The 22,946-nt window shown below is 33.4% G+C and overlaps 1 protein-coding gene across 1 annotated transcript; it reads left to right on the top strand.

Annotated features, from left to right (window-relative positions):
* The first annotated feature begins 19,936 nt into the window (after positions 1–19,936).
* On the top strand, positions 19,937–22,290 carry LOC115711243 (peroxidase 21). The gene is made up of 5 exons (XM_030639575.2): positions 19,937–20,184; positions 20,281–20,432; positions 20,552–20,740; positions 20,868–21,033; positions 21,814–22,290. The coding sequence occupies exons 1-5, from the start codon at positions 20,106–20,108 to the stop codon at positions 22,215–22,217; spliced, it is 990 nt and encodes a 329-aa protein (XP_030495435.1). The 5' UTR covers positions 19,937–20,105; the 3' UTR covers positions 22,218–22,290.
* Positions 22,291–22,946: the final 656 nt, after the last annotated feature.

The following is a 22,946-nucleotide window of genomic DNA, read 5'->3' as shown; positions in this document are numbered from 1 at the left end:
AGCATCCTCGGTCAAATGGGGCTGCTTGCAGCCTCTTTGCTCGGCGTTTCCCTTGCATCCGCGCGCGCAGGGGTATGCAATGTGCCTCAAACTTGTTTTCGTCATAACTTTTGATTCAAAAATCATTTTTCATTGAAACAAAAGCCAAATTTTGGTAGAATTTTGTGTAGAATCTAAATTTTCAATTAAAAATCTAATTTTCAGAATAAAATTAATTTTTATTAATTTTTTAATTAATTAAAATTAGTTTCTGATATTAATAGGCTTTGAATTTTGAAAATTTGATTTCTCACAAAAGGAGCCTTATGGTTAATTTTCAAACTTTAGATTATTTTATTTATTTTAATTATAAGATCAGTTATTATTTTTTTATTAAATTTTAAATGATCTTACTTTGATATTAAAATATTATCTTTTAAAAATAATCTTGTACTAATTTAAAAATTTGCTAACCATATCATATCTTTTTCAAATTTGTTATTTTCAAAATATATTTTATTAATTAAAATTATAAGATTAGGAATATGTTAGGTTTAACATTTTATCTTATTAGACATTTTTTTTTATTAAAATTATATTTTTGCAAAAATAACATGAAGATTTGAAAAATTAGTTAGTTTAGTTTGAATAGATATTTAAGGGTTTCAAACCATAATTTTTTCAAACTTATTATTTTATTATTTTTTTTAAATATTCTAACCATATAAAATATCTTATTTTTCAATTAGTTTATTTATGTAATATTTAAATTTATTAAATTATAAGACACAGAATATAATAAAATATCTAAATTTAAAATTCAAGATATTATATTATATTATCTTATTAGAAATTTTAAATAAATTTAAATTTTGAATAAACTTGATATTTGAAAAATTGGTTACATATTTTTGATTTTTTGTTAGAATTTAAGAAATTTAGGAGTTTGTTGAATTTTGAATTTTTTCAAATATTCTCTAACAACCTAAATTTGAATTCTAGTTAAGATATTTATTTTAAAATTTAATTTCATTTTAAATTTTAAAATTGAGATATTTTAGCTTACTTTCCAGATATTCCAGATCAGTTATTTGTTTGTATTGTTTGATTATATTATTATGTATTCAATTTTTTTTTTTTACAAACCTATTATTTATTTGATCTAAATTTCTATGATTAACTTGTTGACAGATCCAATGATCTGATTTTAATCATAGTCCAATTGTCAATAGATCTTATAAATAATTTGTAACAGGTAAATTTTGCAATTTCTTTCATCTGTGTAAACCTAGTAACATGATAGGACCCATCCAAATTATTTTGACCTGTGTGAGCCTATATGTTTGCTATTGGGCTTAGATGCATATAGGAAGCCCATTTAAGTTTTACTAAGTAAATGTACTAGGTTGCTAAAATAAATTTTGACATAAGTAAATTTATTTAGGCCCAATTAAATTTGGGCTTATTTAATGAATAACAATTGTTTATTTAAAGGTTAAATTCCTCTCTTTTGGGCCTTGTGTGAGAGTTGGGGGCAAATAGAATTGGGTACGACATACTGAACCCAGCTCCCCCTGACATGAACTACCCCAATTGTGAAGGCCCATTTGCCTTATTTAAATAATTGTATTAGGTTAATTATATTAGTCTAGCCTAATTAAAATTGAATTAGCAACATAATTAACTTTTAAAATATATGAAATTTATTTTTTCATTTAATATTTTAAAGTTAATTTTAGAAAAACACTTAGTAAATGAAATTATTCTAGATAGTTATTTCTAGAACTAGTTATTTTTTCTAATATTTAATTACGAAAATATCATAGATTGTGAAATTGATTGTTTAATAATTAATTTTGGTACAATCTAAGTTAAGTATATTTTTTCTAGTATTAAATTAGAATTCATAATTAAGTCTTCTCTATACTTAATTATTTATTTCTTGAATTTAATACATTTAATTAAATTTAAAATTTAAATATTTAAGTTGATTTTCATCATGATACTTAAATATTATTATTTTCATGTTATTTAATTAAAATTGAAAATTATTTTAAGTTTGAAATCTTATTTCATATAACTTAAATTTGAATAATTTTCAAAATATATTTTATTTTATTTTATTAATCTTTTTTCCACAATTTCAAAATTGCATTTCTGAAATGCAAAAATTTCGAATTTTATTTGAAAAATAGATTAAAGTTGTAAATTATTTATTTTAATTTTACTTAAATCAATGATTTTTTCATTTAATGATTAATTAAAATAAATGAAGTAAAATATATTTAATTAGAAAATGAATTAATTAGTCAATGAAAGTCTAGATAGAAATTATCTGTTTTGCTTGAAGTATTTTTCTAGTGTATTTAATTAAATAGAAAATTAATATTTAAGTTGATTTTCATCATGATACTTAAATATTTTAAATTTTTCTTATATATTTAATTAAATAGGAGAATTATATTTTTTTGTTGTAAATTAATTTTATTAATTAATTTTGGGCAAACATTAAATTAGAATAATTTTTCCAGAATTTATTTTTATTTTATTTTAAAGCATTTTTTCGAAAATAGTATTCTTAAATACTTCAATTTTTCGAAATGCAATGTATATTTATAGAAAATTAAATTTGAGTTGTAAATTAATTTAAATTAATTTTGTAACAACTTAAATTGAATATTTTATTTATTAGAAATTATTACTAAGATGAAAATAATTCATGTTATGTTCATATCCATCTAAGTAAAATTTATAAATATTAAATTATAATTTATATTTAGAATTTTTCATTCTAAATTGGAAATTTTAATTAAATAAATATATATTTAAAATAAATTGATTAAAATAAATATTAGAAGAAAACACACTTTAAATAATGAGCTTACTTATGAGGACATTCGATCTCCATTGTTGGTTTTACATAACTTTTGTTTTAGTGAGTAATTCTCCCTAATGGAGGAACGTTCATTAGCAAGTTAGCACCGTTTAATCTCGAAAGATAAGTAGCTTTGTAAGTGTTTTATATGGTATGGATCACCCTAATGGTGGCGACTGTATTTGACTTACAAAATATGAAACAATGGTGGAAGCTCATAAGATAGAATAGCCTTGACTCTCGCCTAAACGGGACAACGCTGGATTCCAATCTTGATCGAATAAACGGTTGCTAGAATGTTTAACATTTTAGATGAGCTGACAACTCTATTCAATGGATGGTAGCTTTGACTCTCGCCTAAACGGGACACTGATATCAGTTTGTTGAAGACCTTGGAAATTATTTAGGATTGTATGTTTTAGTATTTTCACTTGTCATTCCTACTTGCTATATGTTTAATAATTTCTGAATTGTGTATGAATTTATACTAAACCATGTTATTTTCTGTTATTAAACTGTAGTTTAATTTCGAATCTTCATTGTTGGTCTAACTTGGTTTGTTTTTCTAATGAGATAAATCCCGAACGGATTTTCACCATTAGACATACATAATAGTGTTAGATCTCGAAAGATAAATATTGTATATGCAACATCTAGCTGTTCATCAATTGATGACACCTTAGACTAGTATTTTTACGATATGAAACAAGAAGATTGTATAAATAAGATTACTTTGACTCTCACTAATCGAAGCATCGTTGGATTCTTATTTAAACAACGAAATTATCCTAATTCCTCTTAGCTTATTCATTTCGAATTAGCTCAATCACATATCATTGGATGGATGGTCTATAAATCATTTCATGTCATTCTATTTTCTCTTAAGAAATTAAATGACGCATATGATTATAATCCCGAAATTCTATTCCATAATGATATAAGTCCTCAATCTTAGAAATCTCCTACTTGTTAGGCAAATCTGGCTTAGAGTTTAAATTATTAGTGGTGGTCCAAGAAAGAATTACTCATTATATTTGGTATAAATTTAAGTCTTTGACTTTAATTTTAGATTCCAAACAGAAATTTTCTTATATTTCTAATTCCAGGATACAAGACAGTTACACTCTCACAAGTGTTTAATAACCATTTGTTGGGTTTTATGCCCTAAATAAAACTCTTTACAATCTGATTAGTTATCAATATAAGAAATTTGAAGTGATTTATGTTTGCATGAATTTTACATGCTAATGGTTTAATATGTTTATTACATTCACACACAAAATCAGTTAAATCCAGATCATATGTTTATTCACAATTAAAGTATCGTCAACACAGTGGAATGTGATTGTGATCATATGAATCAAAAGAATAGGTCCCTGATTCATCAGTGTTATTGGATTTACACTAATGTGATAATCAGCGACGATGTGTACTTACACTTGGAGTAAGTGCTATATTCTTTCCAGGACATTAGTAAAGTTTACTAATTTCGAATGTATGGAGTATACATTGGACTGGACCGATATTGCAACTAAGTTAAGATATTACAAACTTACCGTTATATATCTTTCCAAGTCAATATCAGTAGTTGATCTTAAGATTAAAAGAATCTAAATCCTGATATGCTTAGGCTCAACTCAGGAGTACTATTCATGTTCTTTGATTTATTAGTTAAGCCTACTTTAGGGTCTGGGTGATACTTATATTTTGGGAACATGATAGTATGATTGAGTGGGAGTGCTGAACATAAATATGGAATCTATAGCTTCTACTTGTGTATAGAAGTCAAGTGATGATTCCCTTCGAGCTTAGCAAATAGAAGTAAATGAATGAGCTCTTGTTTAACTGACTAATAATTAGATCACTAAATACCATTTACAGGTAGCTAAGTGTTTTAAGGGGCAAAATACATTGAGGGGTGAGAACGGTAAAATTATCCCATCTCGATGTAAATCATCTCTATAGAGGATCTTTAAATCACAATAAGATTATAACAATGGTTAAATGAGATAGCATATCTAGATCGTGGAACATATAATATGCTCTATATAAGTCTGAGAGTGCAATTCTAAGTTCTAAGAGTGGATTCAACGAAGAATTAATAAGTAGGAATTTACTTGGTAAATTTGGTTCACTTATTGGAAGCTCAGGATATAGATCCATGGTCCCCATTCTAGTTGAGAACATTCTGCTTGTAAGACTCATTAATTGATTCGTGATTAGTCAATTATAATTCTAAAGTTAGACTATGTCTAATTTGTGAATTTTCACTAAGTAGGGGCGAAATTGTAAAGAAAAGAGATTCTAGGTTTATTTATTTATTAATGGACTTTATATGTCTACTTAATAATTAAATTAAATGACAATATTATTTAATAATCTATCTTAGTTATTAAATAATTAGTTTTGGCATTTAAATGGTTAAAATTAGAAAATTGGCGTTTTTGAGAAACTAGAAATAAAGTTTGTGAAAACTGCAAAATCAAGTGGGCCCATTATCTACACCTTGGCCGGCCACTTGTTTGAATTTTTCAAATTGATATTTTCATTATTTTAATGCCAAATAATTCCTAACCTAAACCTAGTAGTTGCCTATAAATAGAAAGTGATGGCTCAGTTAAATCACAAGTTTTCAATAACCTTTTCTGACAGAAATTTCTCTCTTCAGAAAAACTGAGCCTTCCCTATTCTTTTCTATTGGCCGAAACCCCTTCTCTCTTTTTTCTTCCTAATTTCGAACCTAGTGATAGAGTAATTGCCCACACACAGCAAGTAGTAACTCAATCATAGATTGGAAGACTGTGAAGGATCAAACTCAAATAGAAGGACATTTGGGCTCAGATCTTGATAATACTCTGCGACAGAAAGGATACAAGGGTTAGAGATCTGAGTGGAAGGAGACATTAATTCCGTTGCATCAATGTAAGGTTTTCTTAACTTTATATGTGTTTATTTTATCGTTTTAGAAAGTTCATATTTAGGGTGTTAAACAACATACTTGTGAGTAGATCTAAGATCCTGGTAAAATAATATCCAACACCATTTTCTATCAATGGTTTCAAACTGTATGGAATATGAGTTTAGTATTCTGTGACAAGGATCCACTTGCACTATTCTAAGAGCTCTTTGAAGTAACTAAACCTAAGTCATCAAAAAGACACAACCACACATATTTTTTTAATCTATTGCATTTGTATCTTGTTCATAGTGGTTTTGACAAGATCGAACTCTGCAAAGAGTCATTATGCCTATATCAGATGGATGTACATTCAGGGGTGGATATTAGTTTTTCATTGTATTCTTAAAACGATAACTCGAGATTATACCTTATGCAAAGAAATTTGAAATGTTTGAAAAAATTCTGAATTTCTGGCAATGGTGATAAACCATTAAGGTAAGTGGTTAAAGATCTTGCGAACTGATAGGGGTGGAGAAATAGTTAGTAGATATGCAGTTCAAAGATCATTAAATTGATTTTTGAATTATATCCAAACTTACCTCCCCAGAAATTTCGATTTGCATAATGATGATTAGTTACTAGTCGTTGCCTAAGTCTTTCTATGGTAATACAATTTCAGAATGATGTAATGGTTGTATACTTAATGTAAATCATTACTAGATTCATGGATGACCTAATCGAATTCTTAAGAAAAGCTAGAACTATTAACCATGGTTTGCATGTTTGTTAGCTATTCTAAGTGATTAGGGGTGGACCATCCCATAATCAATAGATAAGAAAGTGTTTGTTTAAACAAATACTACTTTTCTAAGAAAATGATTAAGTTTGAAAATAAAGTAGAAAATAATGGAGATATTTTTCTTGATTCCAAAAGTGTTCTATCATCTTATCTGACATATGATGATCCCACTGCCTCTGTTGTCTTGTCACAACCGAAGAGGTCAATACCATTCAGTTTTTCTTAGACATAATTCACGGTACCTTGTCGTAGTGGGAGAGTTTCTAGGAACTCGCCTTCTTATGACTTGGAAGACAATAGTGATTAAAATCCATTGTGAGTTTAAACAAGTAATGGATAGTCAAGATAAGAAACTAAGAAGAAAAGCCAAGAGAACTATGGTTTGATCCATTCACATGGAGTAACCTAAAGTTTTCTATTACAAGGACATAAAAGGAAATTTTCGTTAATAAGTCTATTCAATGGACTTAACAAAACTTTCTCTTCCTAGTATTATAGGTTTGAGTTTATCTAAACCTATGGCTTGTGGTATACTTGGTAATTACTTACTTTAATGCAAGCAACTTACTTTAGTAAGATGCTGAAGCATTTTCTTTCTAATAGCAATCTATAGAAGCTTCTCGACTTCTAGGCATAGATTTTATTTATCTAAGGAAAAGTCTCAACTATTCCAGAAAAGATAAAGCCATGAAAGAATTTCTTACATCAACAGTGAGAGGTCTCAGATATGCTTTAGTATGCCTTAGACCAGACACCTGCTGTTGAGTGGGAGTAATGAGTAGGTATCAGATTAATCAAGGAGAGGAACATTGGAAGACAATCAAGTAAATCTTAAGATTAAGAAGAGGAACTATATGTTAGTCGATAAGGGTGTGTTTAAAACTCTTAGACTACACCACATCAGATTTCAAGACTTGCCTTTATGTTAGAAAGTCTGCTGATAAGATGGTGATTACTCTGGTGGTGGAATAGTGATTTTGGAGAAGTGTAAAAACCTATCTGAAGTCTCTAGGTCTACCAGAAAGGGACTGAATGTTAAAGTTGCAGGAAAGGTACTTATTCAGTCTAAGGAAAGTTCTATACAATTGTGGCACCGTTCCAACCTGCCTTAACTACTAGGGTTACTTCCTGAATAACCAAGAAGTAGTTGCCAAAGGTATAGAATCCAGTATCCCAAAAGAGTAGACATATAGAGAGGAATTTCACATTATCAATGATTTTGTGATTAAGGAAGAGTAATGGTGGAGAAAAGGTTGTGTTTAATTCAACCTTTCAGATCCTATTACGAGGAGTTTACTACTACTACACTTGATTTGCATATCAAGGTGTTGAGATTATTTGAAATGCACATTTTTTTTTTATATTAGTGCAAGTGGGAGTTTGTTGGGTTTTATGCCCTAAATAAAACTCATTTCAATATAATCAGATTTACTTATTAATATAGATCAACATTTAATGTTGCATGGTTCACATGATTTATTTCATGATTATATGTACATAATGTATGAATTCTATTTAAGTCCAGAACATATCAATTTGTTAATGATTATAGTGTTGTCAACACAGTGGAATATAATCTTAATTATATGTTCGAAAGTTTATTCCCTAATTTGTCAGAACACTGGATTTAGACTGACATGGTATAATCAGCGATAGGTATTCTTACACCTTGGATAAGTGTTATGTCCTTTCCAGGACATTGACAAAGTTTACCAGCATCGGATGTATGGAGTATACATCGGAAGGGATCGATATTTAACTTTGATTAGATATATTAGAATTTACCGTAATATCTATTCAATTCAATATCCCCTGTTGATCCTAGATCAAATGATCTTAATCCTGATATGATTAGGTTCAATCTCAAGAGTGTTATTCGTGTTCTTTGATTTGTAAGTTAAGCCTACTTTTGGGTCGGGGTGATACGTACATTTTGGGAACACAGTAGTGCAATTGAGTGGGAGCGCTAACATAAATATGGAAGCTATAGCTTCTATCTGGCGAATAGAAAGTAAAGGATGATTTCCTTCGAGCTTAACCAAACGAAAATAAATGGTGGAGATCTCATTTCACTTAGCTGAAATATCATTTATACAGGGTTAAGTGTTTTAAGGATAAAATACATTGTAGGGTGTTACGGTAATTTAATCCCTTTACAATGTAAATCATCTATATAGAGGATCATTGATCACATTAGGGTTATAACAATGGATAACTAATGACGTGTCTATATCGTGGAACATATAGAGCGTTCTATATACTGAGAGTGCAATTCTAAGTTCTATGTGTGGATTCAACGAAGAATTAATAAGTCAGTGAATTTAAGATATAAATTCTTAATCTGCTTATTGGAAGCTCGGATATATAGACCCATGGTCCCCATACTAGTTGAGACCATACTGCTTGTAAGACTCAGTTAATTGATTTTAATTAATCAATTATAATTCTAAAGTTAGACTATGTCTACTTTATGAATTTTCACCAAGCAAGGGCGAAATTATAAAGAAAAGAGATTCTAGGTTTATTTATTAATTAAGAGACTTTATATGTCTAATTAATAAATATATTAAATGACAATATTATTTAATAATTAATTTTTAGTTATTAAATAATTAGAATTGGCATTTAAATGGTTGAATTTGAAAATTGGCGTTTTTTAGAAAATTATATGCAGAAATGATAAAACAACAAAATTGCATAAGTCAGGCCCATTATCCATGGCCCATGGCCGGCCACACTTATAGGGTTTTATCATTTATTTTTTCATTATTTTAATGCCAAAGAATTCTAATTTAAACTTAGGTAGTTACCTATAAATATATAGTGATGGCTCTCATTCACACTTAACTTTGTCAGATGAAAAACTGAGCCTCTATCTATTCTCTATAGCCGAAACCTCTTTTTCTCTTTTCTTCTTCAATGATTTCGAAATCCTTAAGTGAATGAGTGAGTGCCCACACACATCAAGTGGTATCTCAATCATAGTGTGTAAGACTGTGGAAAATCAACCAACAAGAAGGAGATTCAGCATCAAAGGAAGGAGAGAAAGAGATCCAGGTTCAGATATTGATAATGCTCTACTACAAAAAGGAGTCAAGGGCTAGATATCTGAACGGAAGGAGTCATTATATTCCGCTGTACCCAATGTAAGGTTTCCTAAACTTTATATGTGTTTATTTCATTGTTTTAGAATTCATATTAGGATGTTAATGAAACATACTTGTTAGTAAATCTAGATCCTGGTAAAATATATCCAACAATTCGTGCCAAAGGTTCGCGAACATACCGAGAGCTCCTCCCAATGAGATTACCCTGATGACTAGTCCTTGGCCCTTCGCGGTCTGGGGAATAGATCTTATTGGGTCCTTGCCAACAAGGGAGGAGTAAAGTATGCAATAGTAGCAGTAGACTACTTCACCAAATGGACGGAGGCTGAGCCAATGAAGACTATAACTGCTAAAAAAGCACTAGACTTTGTTATTAAAAACATAGTGTGTCGCTATGGCTTGCCTCACAAAATAGTATCTGACAATGGAAAGCAATTTGATTGCGAAGAGTTCACTGACTTCTGTAACCAACACGTGGTTGTTAAAAGCTTCTCCGCGGTAGCAAGGCCGCAAACAAACGGACAAGCAGAAGCAGTCAACAAAATCCTAAAGGTCACCCTAAAGAAAAAGCTTCTGGCCTGCAAAAACAAATGGCCTAAGATTTGCCAAGAGTGTTATGGGCCTACCGGACGACCCCAAGAACTATGAACGACCACTCGCTTTTTTCAATGGCGTAGTTGCAAAGCAATGGTCCCGTTGGAAACGTTACTCCCGTCCCATAGGAGAACAACCTATGATCCACCTATAAACCAAGCTTTGTTACAGGAAGCGCTGGATCAAGTTGAAGAGCTCCGGGACGAGTCTCAAATACGAATGGCAGCTTATCAAAAGAAGGTGACTAAATATTTTAACTCCAAAGTTAAAAACAAAAAATTCACTATTGGAGATATGGTCTTAAGAAGAGTCTTCCCAACCACTCAAGAACCCGGAGTGGGGGTACTTGGGCCAAATTGGGAAGGGCCATATGAAATCGAGGATGAGATCAGCTCCGGATGCTATAAGCTAAAAAGGATGGATGGAACCATTGTGCCAAGGGCCTGGAACGCCGATCATCTCTGGAAGTATTACCAATAGTCCAAATATGTTAACTTAGGCTTTGTTTAAAGAATTTGTACCGTCAAAATGTATGCAACCTCTAAATTTTAAATAAAACTGAGTGCCTTAAAAATAAAGTTTTCATGCCACTCAGGGGGGTACTAAGGCATACCACACGGACAGATGTAAAACAGGCCAAAGTAAAAACAAAGGCAAAAAGAATATGCATCAAAGTGATCATATATACAAAATATCCTGACCCAAAGGGCAGGCCAAAATAATAATAATATAATACAAAGGGCCTGGGGACGGGCCATAATAATCGTCTCCCCTTAGAAAATAAGGAACTATATAATAAAAATTGTCTTGAAGAAAAGAAAAATAGCTGTAAATAAAAGAAAAAAAAACATAATCTTGGTGAAATGGGCTGGACTCCGCGGCCTAATCAATACGAGGAGGAAGGCGAGGGCCCCGACGCGCCTCAAGCATGGCATCAAGTTTCTTCTTCTTCTCCTGAAATTTGGCAAGAGCCTCCTCAGGCTTGGGATATAAGTCGAGTTTGATGCTTTGGTCGTTTGATTGCCAGGCCATATAGACGCCATCGTCGAAGCGCTTGACGCAGTGCTTGCAGGAGACAGGGGTCAGGAGCTCATCTCTTTTAGCCTTCTTCAAGGCCTAGTCTCTAAAGTCCTTCAGCTCCTTCAACTCCACGGCCAGGTTGGCTTTGGACTACAAGTCCGCCTGGTGCAACTCCTCTAGGGACTTCACCTTGACAGCCATTTCATCCATGGCCTCCTTATCCTCCCAAAGCTCACGCCTAGCCTTGGCGACGGCCTCACCCTCCGCCTTCAGCGCCTCCCGATGCTTCGCCGCCAGCTCAGCCTCCCTCCGTTGGGCCTCCTCTCGAAACTTCGCCTCCGCCTGGGCTTCCTGCTATTTAGCTTCCTCCTCGAGCTTCGCCTTAGCAAGGGCCTCCCTTCGCTCAGCCTCCTCCTGGATCGCCCGCCTTTAAGCAGATAGGTCCCGCAGGATCCTCACGTCCTCGTCTATGCCCCCAAATTCGGACATGACGTAGCCATGATTAACTATGGTCTTGGAAAGGCGGCTGGTCTCCGCAGTAATCTGAAAAAGGAGACAAGAGTAAGATCAAATGCCTTAGACAAAATATCAAGGGAAAAAATAAAATGCAAGTACCTACCACAACCATGGCGTTGCTGATGTCTTGCATCTGGTAGACGGAGTTCAAGGAGGCACAAGCGGCATATCGTTTGGGTGGGAACTGAGTCTAATGGGAGACAAACTCGCTGGTTATCTCCGAGGCAAAGGGAGCCAAGGTGGGCCCAAGGAAACGATTGAACTAGTCCGTCAGCGGGTCCATGTTCAGGTCCCACGGGTTCTGGAAGGCCTCCTCGTTGAGAGTGTTTTGCTGCTCCTCCCGTAAGATCCTCTTCAAGGACTCCACCTCAGCATGCCCCCGGCTGTACTCGTCGAGGGCGTAATTGTATTTGGCTATCTGGAGATTCTGCCTCTCCTCATCTCCCGGGACCGAAGTCAACACTGTGCCGTGAGGCACAGTGTATTCCTCCGCCTCGAAAGGAATCCCGGAGTCATGGCTCGAGGCCGGAGTGTCCACCCTACGGGGCCGCTTAGAGGGCTCCTCCTCCACCATCTTCCCCTTGCGCTTGCGCTCGAGGGCGGCCGGATCCTCTTCTTCACCTTCTTTAACTTCCTCAAGAACCTCCTCCTCGTCCACCAAGACAATAGTGCCCGAAGGGGCACTGGAGGAGTTCCTCCCGGGAGTGACCAATTGAGAAGCAGCAGGAGGTGGGGAAGCATCAGGACTGTGGGCTCTAGCAAGAGTGGCCAAGAGTTCATCCATGGGTCTGGCTACTGCACAAGAAAATAAGTCAAGTGTTAGAACATTCATGAGGACAGCATACGCTTAACAAAAAGCAGCAAAGCTAGTCCTACCCTGACTCTCTAATTCAGCCCTAGCAAAGTCTCAAATCATGGCACTGGCTTCATCATCCCCAAGAAAGCTATCCGAGGAAAGGAACCAACTAGAGGATAAATGGGCTGAATGGTCCAGGGGAATGGGCGCCGGAGGTCCAGAACCCATCCGGGACCGACCTAAATAATTGCCTAAGTGGGAGAAATAATATTCCTTGGCATGATTCCCCCACCGGGTGGAAGGCATCCTAAACCTACAGAGACTTTCATCGAACCCTATAGGCCTAAGGCGGGTATACACACGGACGGGAGGAACGTAGTGTATTATTAAAGGGGACTTACCAGAACCCGAAGTGTTGGCATCAGGAGCTCTAGTATTTGGTACTGGGACCACGGGCTTGGGTCTAGGGGTCCTCCGTTCCAACGGGGCTCCAATACGAAGGGCCCTTCTGGCGGTCGCCTGGGCCTTAATGTAAGCCAGCTCCTGTTCCCTCTTGAAGAGGTACTTCTGGTATTTGTCCTCTGCCATGGCGATGATTTCACCCCGAAGCACTTTCTCTGCGGCCGGAGCTCTCACATTCGGGTAGATGACTTTGGAAAGATTGTAGTCATCCACCGACTGGTGCCCCAGGATCAGCTTGGCCTTCCGACAGTGCTCTGTCGTGACCAGCTCCCCAACATCCAGGGCCTTCTTGTCGTATGTGGCGAAGGTCTTGGCCCGTTGAAGAAATATTTGAGTAGGTTCGGTCCGCATGTAAGAGGGGATCCTAACCAACTCCGTGAGAAGCTCTGGATGATCCATGGCCTGGAAATCGGAGGAGAAGAAGAAGCGGTGACGATATTCCTTCACGTGCTTCTGAAAATTATAAGGGAACGGGCCCTGAGACCGTAAAAACCATCCTTAAGTTTATCTCCCTTTTTAGGGATGGAAACAAGTTCGTAAAAATACAAAATTTCTGTCGGACTGGGCGAGCCCCAGCTCCGGGCAGCGTAAAAAATGAACAAGCCTGAAAGCAGGCGGTAAGCTTGAGGAATAAGTTGATATGGCGCAAGGCCGACAAATACAAGAAAGTTAATGAATTAATCTTGGAGAGGGAGCATGGCCCTGGCCATAAGATGCGTCTGACTCCAGGCTCCGAAGGCCACGTAGTTGTGGTTGGGTGTCTCCTCGTCCAGGGGGAGCCAGTGGTAAGTCCCGGAGGTCGAAGGCTTGATGCCTGCCACCACCACAATCTGCTCCAGCTGATGGGCGCAGGTCAGGGTAGAATGAAGCTCCGCCGCTTCCCACCTGTTGGCACGGGACTTATACCCCTCTTGGGCCACGGGACCCTTCATGACCTCCTCCAGGGTGGCCAAGCGCTTCTCTCCCTTCTTTGAAGACTTAGAACTGGATATAGACATTTTAGTTCTGAAAAAGATCGAAAAAAATCCAGCAGTCAGGCCCCAAATCAAACCCTAATTCAAAAAGGGAATGGGGGTCCCCTAACTGCTGGAAAGAGGCCCCCTCCGGACACTTGCCAAAAAAGAAAGCCTCACAAGGTTTTCCTTGACAAGAGTCGGGTGTAAGAATCCCACAGATAGTGACATAACAAAAAAGCAAGGAGAGAAAAGGAAGAAAAGGGTAAATTCGAGAAGACAAAGTCTACTCTAGACCCTTAAGTGTCATTACGTGGGACGAAGATGGGTCCTCGACCAAAATATGGTTAAAAGAAGTATTCTAAACGCAAAAGAGGAGGAATCTAACGCGTTGTGCAGAAACTCAAACAAAAATTCTCAAAAATTCAACATCCAACCCAGAAAAAATCAATGAACAGTAAAACATGCAATATGAAGAAACAGTCTAGTGTACAAGATACGAGGAACTTACATGAAGTGTGGAAACTGGGTGTTGGTATTGATCGCCGGTAAAAGGTCGACTGGCAACAGCGAAGGAACAAAAGCAGGAAATCTATGGTGTTTGAGGTTTCTTTTCTCTCTGGAAAACTCGAGGAAATTTGGTGAAATGCTGAAAGTAACCAAACGAAGTAAGAAGGTTCGCTTTTATAGGCCAGAGCATGTGTGAGACAGCTGTGATCAGCCGCCATTGAACGGCTGGGATAGCAATCGATTCAAATTCCATACATCCAACGGTTGGATTAAGTCGTCATCAAGGCTGTGGAAACGTTTCAGTACCCGTCTGACACCCATTAAAGCACCGTATCAATAAATGGACAAGAAACGAATCGACGCCTGCAAAAAATGAATAATTGCGGTAATGATGGTCATTAATACACCACCACGCGCCCAAAGCACGTGCCAGGAAGCTGATAAGGCAACCGGAGGTATCTAGGCAAGCCTTGTTAACTTCATAATTAAACAAGGCTTGGGGGGGTAAGTGTTGCCCCTGATTTTGCCCAAAATACGTCGACTAACCGGATGATGACACGTGGATGGAAAGGTGTTAGCATTTGAATGAAACAGCTAAGTCTCCTTAAAGCATAGGATTACCTTAGACATGCCTCCTGGAGAAGGCATGTAAGTCTCGTATGCTCCCGGAGAGCAAGATGGCACAAAAGCATCTCCGGGTGGTGTCAGATTCTATCTGAACAGTCATCTCGCATTTAATGTGCATGGGAGGAGGCGTATCGAAACTGCCATACGTAATAAAGTCTGGCGGCACAACCCCCACTCTGCACCTACTAGGCTATGATCAAAAAGTCTAGTGACGGCTACTATGTGAGGAATCACATCAGTAAAAAAGGATGAAGGACTGCACTCATAAAATCCCTACAGAACCTAGGGATTAGACCATGCATTACCTATGATATATTCATTAGGAATGTGTGGCTTTACTGATAGTTACAGAAAGGCATGTACCTTAATTCTAGGGATCACCCCACAAAAACACTATAAATATCCCCCAAAGCTCATTAAAGAGGGGTCGAGAATTCTGGGTTTCAAAAGAACTAGAAGAGTAAAAATCCACCAAGAACATTCTCTGTAATAAATACTATCATAACTACACAGACTCGTGGACTAAGGCTCATTAACACCCCAACCACGTAAAAATCTCTCTCTTAATTCCTTATAGCTCTCTAAATTATTATTATAGTGGTTGTCGAAAACCTCGGTCAACATACACAAATAGTATATACACAATATATATACACACAACATATATCTAAACACATATTCAATAATAAAACACAAAATATATACATATATATTATATATCAAGTTAATAAATATTTACCTTATAAACGGAATCCGGCGATAAAATGCTACAAAAATCCGACCACCTCTAGAACACACACAATATAATATTAATAAAATAAAAAAAATCTAAAAAAATTTACAAAAATAAAATAATACCAATGTACATAAATAAAATGAATAGAAAGCATATTTATACCTTAATGGACGTTGAGACTCAATGTTTTCTCCGCTAAAATCGGTGGTCGAAGTTATACCACCACCATTTTTTATAATAGGTTCGGTTTGGTATATAGAGGGGAAAAAACCTAAACTTTTTTACAGTATAGGTTTAGGTATAGAAAATAGTAGATTTTAAGACAAAATTGAGTAAAATGGTTAAGAAATGAGGGAGAATGAGGTTGTTTTAGTGGTGGTTGGCGAGGGTTTTTTCGTGGGTTTGGGGCTGCTGTGGGTAGCTGTTCTTCGTGTTCAGCAAGGTGTGAAATGAGGAAGACGATACCCAAGGGTCTGATATATAACCCTATGGCGTCGGTTATTGTGTAGTAACCGGCTCCATAGGTGCCACGTGTCGAATAAAGGCATCACCTATGGCGTCGGTTAATACCCAATAACCGACGCCATAGGGTTATTAAAAACACCCTCATTTTCCCCAATCCCCAACCGACGGCATAGATATATATATATTCTATACCTACGGTTTTTTTACCTAAAAAACTGCCTCTAAATGTCAATGCAGATATTTTTACACCCTTTAGCTTCCCTTTTTATAAATTGGGTTGAAAAAAGGGAAGCTAAAGGCCTACATTGTAGTAGTGGCGATTATGTTACGTAGTTGTATTATAGATGAAATTTTATGTTATTCATATTTTATATCCAGTAATAGTGGAATGAGGCGTTCGGCCTACAGAGTCACTTAGAAAGGATATAGTATCTTAGAATTAATGGGCCAATATAATTATACATTTGAAATTTTGAATTATTTTAGGATTATAGTTTCGACTATTTTACCCCTAGTTGGTTTATTTACTTATTGTTAAAGTAATAGGACTTTGTCTTTTAGTTTGCTTTATTAAATGGAATTTTCATAATTTCTTAGTTAGAATTATTAGATTTTAAGCTTATAAAATAATATGGGTTTATCCCATTACTTATACTTAGCTAAAAATTACAAAAAATTTAGAAAATTCAAGTCTCTCTTTCTCTCTCTTAGCTCGGCCACTACTAAAAGCTAAGAACCCATAATTTATCCTCACCAATTCCGATTAGATTCAAGAGGCATTCAGTAGAAGCTATGGATTTTCATAAGCTAAGCTAAGCTAAGGCTTTTATCTTTTAATTTCTTTAGTTAAATACTAAGTTTTACTTGCAATTTTAGGTTTAAAATGTTGTTAGTTTTGGGATTGCTGAGAATTGTTTTCTGGGGTTATGTTTGAGTTATTCTTGGTGGTTCTTATTGGTTTTGGTGCTTGATAGTGAGAAACACCTAAGCTTGAGCTTTTAAGCTCAAAATTAGGTCATTCATGGTGATTTATGTTTTTGTTAGTTCATGATGAAATTTTTGGATGAATTATGTTATTTATGTTTCAAATAGGTATTTTGGAGCTTATTGGAAGATTTGGGTTAGCTTTGTGTGAGAAATGAGATTCTTTATGTTTTTGTAGTTAAAATGGGAGGCCATTTTTTCAGAAACGATTACAAGCAGTTAGAACCAGAAAAAATGGCCTGCCATTTTTTTGGGGTATTTTTCCCGAAATATCATTTTTTTAGTATTTTCTTTGTATTTAGGGTATTGCCACATTATTTATCGATAGAGAAACTTTTAGTTTTCAGTTTAAATCCTCAAAAAGTTATTTAACATATCACTTGCCAGTTTTACGTATGTTGTGACTTACGGGCCTGTAAATAGTTCCACTTGAGTTGATCGACACACTTGAGTTCAAAATTAAGGTAAGACTAGTATAATAGTTGCATAAATGTTTACATATTTAGCGTGCATGTTTTTTGATTGGATATTAGATAACATATTATTAAGAGCAATAATAGTGTACATAGAATTGCACTGAATACCGACAGATATATATATTTGGCAAAGTACGAATTGATATCACATTAGTACGACTAGAGTACCGAGTATAGACTAATATTATGGTCAATCGTACTATTGTATGAACGTTCCAGACTTAGGACACGTTGGACACGGGATAAGATTGTGAATGGGTGTATGGGCGCCTGGTTATAATTCAGTGTATGTTTATGTTATGTCTATGCTTTTCTTCCTGATTTTGTCGAATCACAGATGTTTTTACATGTGTAGTTGAAGGCAAAACAAAGGATGAACAATAGTGAGCTCGAGCTAATAAAGATTGTACATATTGGGACGGTTAGACCAGGAGTATTCGATCTTTAGGATAGAAGACTTTATTTTGATAGTTGCTAGACGACAACTTTTGTGACAATGTATTTTGTAAAAAAAATTGTAACTTTAAAACGGGATCCTAAATCATGTAAAATATTTATATATTTAAGTTTAATTATGAAAATTTAAATTATTTCACATTTTTTAATAAATCTTTTGATTAATAAATGAGTGCACAGTAAATTAAAATCACGATAATGTGCCTAATTTAGTAGGGCGTTACATATGGTGTTAGTTATTTCATAATAACAGACGACATATATGCCTTATCATTTCCCAGCCACGACTAAAAGAAAAAAACTTTAGCTATAGTAATTAGGTGCACTTTATAGCTACGATTTTTATAACATAATCGTCATTAAATGTCAATTTTAATGAACGAGAATATTTTAATGATTTAATTTATTTTTTTTATTAATAACTGAAAAAATTGCCTCTAAAGACTTAATTTGTAGTGGTATAGTTTAGTAATCATTGAATATGAAAATAAAATAAATAATAGATCATACACAAAAATGTATATGGAATATTTAAATTTGTTGTCTTTTGAAATGGAAATAATGGAGCCCTAAACAAATAATGGAGAAGCAACAAATATGACATATTATCGAGTAATAAGTTATAACAAGAAATATTATTAATTTTTTAAAATTAATTAATAACGATAAAGATCAATTATTAGATTTAATTAAATAGCCAATAATAAAATAAATACTCATAGATAATACATACTAAAATTGCACCATTACTTAGTTATATTTAAAATTTTATAAGATAATGAAAACTACTTTTTAATTTTTTAATTTTTTTAAGAAAATAATATTTAATGTATTAAAAATTTGAAACAAATAAATATAAAATTTAAAATATTAAAATTAAACCTACTCCTAATATTAAAAATAATAATAATAAAATAATATTACACATAATTTATTAATATTTATGTAAATTTAAATTAATTTAAAATTAATATAAGTTCAATTAACATAAAATAAATAATATTAATAATCTAAACTCATTTCAAAAATTAAATAAATAAATAATCTAAAATAAATATAATTAATAATTATAAAACTAACTCTAATAATAACGATATTTTTATATTTTTAAAATATTTTGTTAAATCAACAAAATAACCACATTTCATATATAAGATTTACAAACAAAGAAATTAAATGCAAGTCATTCTGATAAATATAATACTTGTTTATAATATAATTCAAGTTTATAAGGCTAACCTAAACATTATCATGAGCTGTCTTAATAATTTTATTTTATTTCTTATAAAAGCTGTCCTAAAATTTTATTCTTAATTTTTCCGGAATTTCTTTTGAAGCTAGCTAATTGTAGTATTTTAAAGAGATTATACATAGGCTACACCTGGATTATTTATACCTATCTGTATCTATAATAATAAATTTATGTATATATTTATATATACGAATCCAATGTATGTGAACTGAATTATTAACAATAACAATATACAATATGGTCAACATTTCTTTCCATATATTGACCAAACAAAACAAAAGAAATAATAATGTTATTCTTTTCATGAAAGATATTGCAACTATGTTAAGTGGGCGTTCGCGTGAAGAAAAATGAGACTATAAAGTCAAAGAAAGAGGCCAAGTGGACAGATAACATATAATAATAAATTAGTTCTGTAATCATATCAATCACTCACTCACTCACTACTTGATTCAGACATTTTGTTAAATAAATTCTTATTTACTACAATTACTATTCTTCTATACTCCTTATCCCATCTCATACCCACTAAATCTATTCCCTATATAAACAATTGGCCAAAACCATATAGACAACACCATAATATATTAAAGTGAAATATGGGCTCAAATAGGCTCTACTGCTCTTCCTTAACCTTCATAATATTGCTCCTTTCCATTTCCATACAATGTCATTCAGGTACATATTACATGTATATACATATACATATTTATACACACAATCTTCTGTATATTTTTTCTTGATTCAATTTGTGTGTACATGTGTTATATATAGGGAAAAGTGAAGTACTCAAAGTAAATTACTATAATGAAAGTTGCCCAAAAGCAGAAGAAATCATAAGGCAAGAGGTTATCAAATTGTACAATGAACATGGTAACACAGCTGTTTCTTGGGTTAGAAATCTCTTCCACGATTGCATGGTCAAGGTGCTATATTTGGTTTCTCTTTATTTATCATATATATATAAATGAATATTATTAGAAATTAATAACAATAATATAATTACTAATTATGTATATACATATATACTTGTGTATATATGCAGTCATGTGATGCATCTGTATTGCTAGAGACATGGAATGGGATTGAATCAGAGAAGAAATCAGGAAGGAGTTTTGGGATGAGAAACTTTAAGTATGTAAACACCATCAAAGCTGCAGTTGAAAATGAATGCCCTCTTACTGTTTCATGTGCTGATATTGTTGCTCTTTCTGCTAGAGATGGCATTGTCATGGTATATATACATACATCTAATACATATTAATTAATTTATTTTAGACTAATATATAATTAACATTACCTATATATATAGATACATATATAATTGTGGGATGATATGATGAATATATAAATAAGTGCAGTTAGGAGGACCAAGAATAGAAATGAAAACGGGAAGAAAGGACAGTAAAGAAAGCCATTTGACATTAGTGGAAGATTCCATTCCTAATCATAACGATTCCATTTCTTTGGTGCTTTCACGATTTCAGTCAGTTGGTATTGATATTCAAGCCACTGTTGCCCTTTTAGGTATTATTATTTTTATTTGAGAACTGATTGATCTCATAATAATATATGGACTTTTGAGGGAAAAAATATTACCGCGTAAAGTTATAACTCCAATATTAATTTATTCTAAAAAAAAACTTCAATATTAAAAAATAATTAATTTAAATTAATTTTTAAAAATTACTTTTAATATTTTTTTTAAAATTTTATTTTTCACATTATTTTCTTTTAATATTTTTTTTTTTTGAAAATTTTCTTTTAATATTAGTAGTTAGTTTTACTTCATTTTCTTATAATATTTTATTTAAATTTTTATTTTTCACATTATTTTATTTTAATATTTTTTTTAAAATAATATTTCATATAATTGTTATTTTTTGCTTTATTATTTAAAATATATTTTATTTTTATTTTAGAAGTATTTTCTTAAAAATATGACAAGAAAGAAGAAAATTTTAAAAAAACTAGCATCAATTAAAAATATATATTTTATATAAAATAAAAATGATTAAAATAAAGTATACTTATAATTTATAATTGCAAATAAAACTTTCTTTACAAAACAGAGAACTAAAATTAATTACTAATTAGCGTTGAATAATTCATAAAATTTACATTTATAGGAAAAAAATTATGAATAAAGTTCTGTGTGAAAACGAAAATTAGGAATAAATGGGTTATTGGAAAGAAATGACAAAAAAAGAAGAATTATTAGTTGAAGAACTACTTATTGACAAATATAATAAATAATTAGTTGAAAGATTTTATTAATGATTTTGTTATTATTAATTTTTAATACAGGGGCTCATTCAGTGGGCCGAGTCCACTGCGTGAATCTTGTGGATAGATTATACCCAACAGTGGACCCAAGTTTAGATCCAACATATGCGGAGTACTTGAAACGTCGTTGCCCAAGCCCAAACCCGGATCCGAATGCAGTGTTATACGCAAGAAACGACCGTGAAACTCCGATGATCCTTGACAACAATTACTTCAAGAATATTCTAAAGCACAAGGGTCTTCTCCTTGTGGACGAACAGCTCACTTCTGATCCTTCTACTCTGCCTTTCGTCCAGAAAATGGCTGCCGATAACGACTACTTCCATGACCAGTTCTCTCGCGCCATACAACTCTTGTCCGAGAATAACCCACTTTCTGAAGACCTTGGCCAGATTAGAAAAGATTGCCGTTTTGTTAATAAGTGAATTAATAAATTAAATAATCTGTAACAATAATCATTATAATTAATAAATGTTACCCCTTTCTATCCGGTTAAAAGCTTCTGTCCAATTTTTTATTCCGGTTAAAAAACAAAAATATTAGCCAACAACTTGTTATTTAAAATAGAGTAATTTAAGGCATAAATATTTAAGTTTAAATGTCCGTAATAATCCTAATGTGATCAATGATCCTCGAATGATCTATACTGTAAATGGATTAGATTACCGTAACACCCTACTATGTATTTTATCCTTAAAACACTTGACCCCGTATAAATGATATTTCAGCTTATGTGAAATGAGTACTCCACCATTTATGTTTATTTGGTCAAGCTCGAAGGAGACCATCCTTTGCTTACTATTCACCAGATAGAAGCTATAGATTCCATGTTTATGTTAGCGCTCCCACTCAATTGCACTACCGTGTTCCCAAAATGTACGTATCACCCTGACCTAAAAGTAAGCTTAACTAACAAATCAAAGAACACGAATAGCCTTTCAAGATTGAGCCTAATCATAACAGGATTAAGAGCATTTGATCTAGGATCAACTAGGCGATATTGACTTGAATAGATATTACGGTAAGTTTAATAAATCTAAGTCAAAGTTCAATATCGGTCCCTTCCGATGCATACTCCATGCATCCAACCTGAGCTTTACTTTAACCAATGCTCTCGAAAGAACATAGCACTTCTCCAAATGCAAGTAAACTCT

The sequence above is a fragment of the Cannabis sativa genome, chromosome 3 (assembly GCF_029168945.1).
Source record: "Cannabis sativa cultivar Pink pepper isolate KNU-18-1 chromosome 3, ASM2916894v1, whole genome shotgun sequence".
In the NCBI taxonomy this organism is placed as follows: Eukaryota; Viridiplantae; Streptophyta; class Magnoliopsida; order Rosales; family Cannabaceae; genus Cannabis; species Cannabis sativa.
Note: the sequence above shows the minus strand (reverse complement) of the source record. Positions and strands in the feature narration are given on the sequence as shown.

Coding starts and splice junctions, on each gene's coding strand:
- LOC115711243 (XM_030639575.2), top strand. CDS start 20,106: ATGGGCTCAAATAGGCTCTACTGCTCTTCCTTAACCTTCATAATATTG. Junction 20,433..20,551: donor TCCACGATTGCATGGTCAAG/GTGCTATATTTG, acceptor GTATATATGCAG/TCATGTGATGCATCTGTATT. Junction 20,741..20,867: donor CTAGAGATGGCATTGTCATG/GTATATATACAT, acceptor AAATAAGTGCAG/TTAGGAGGACCAAGAATAGA.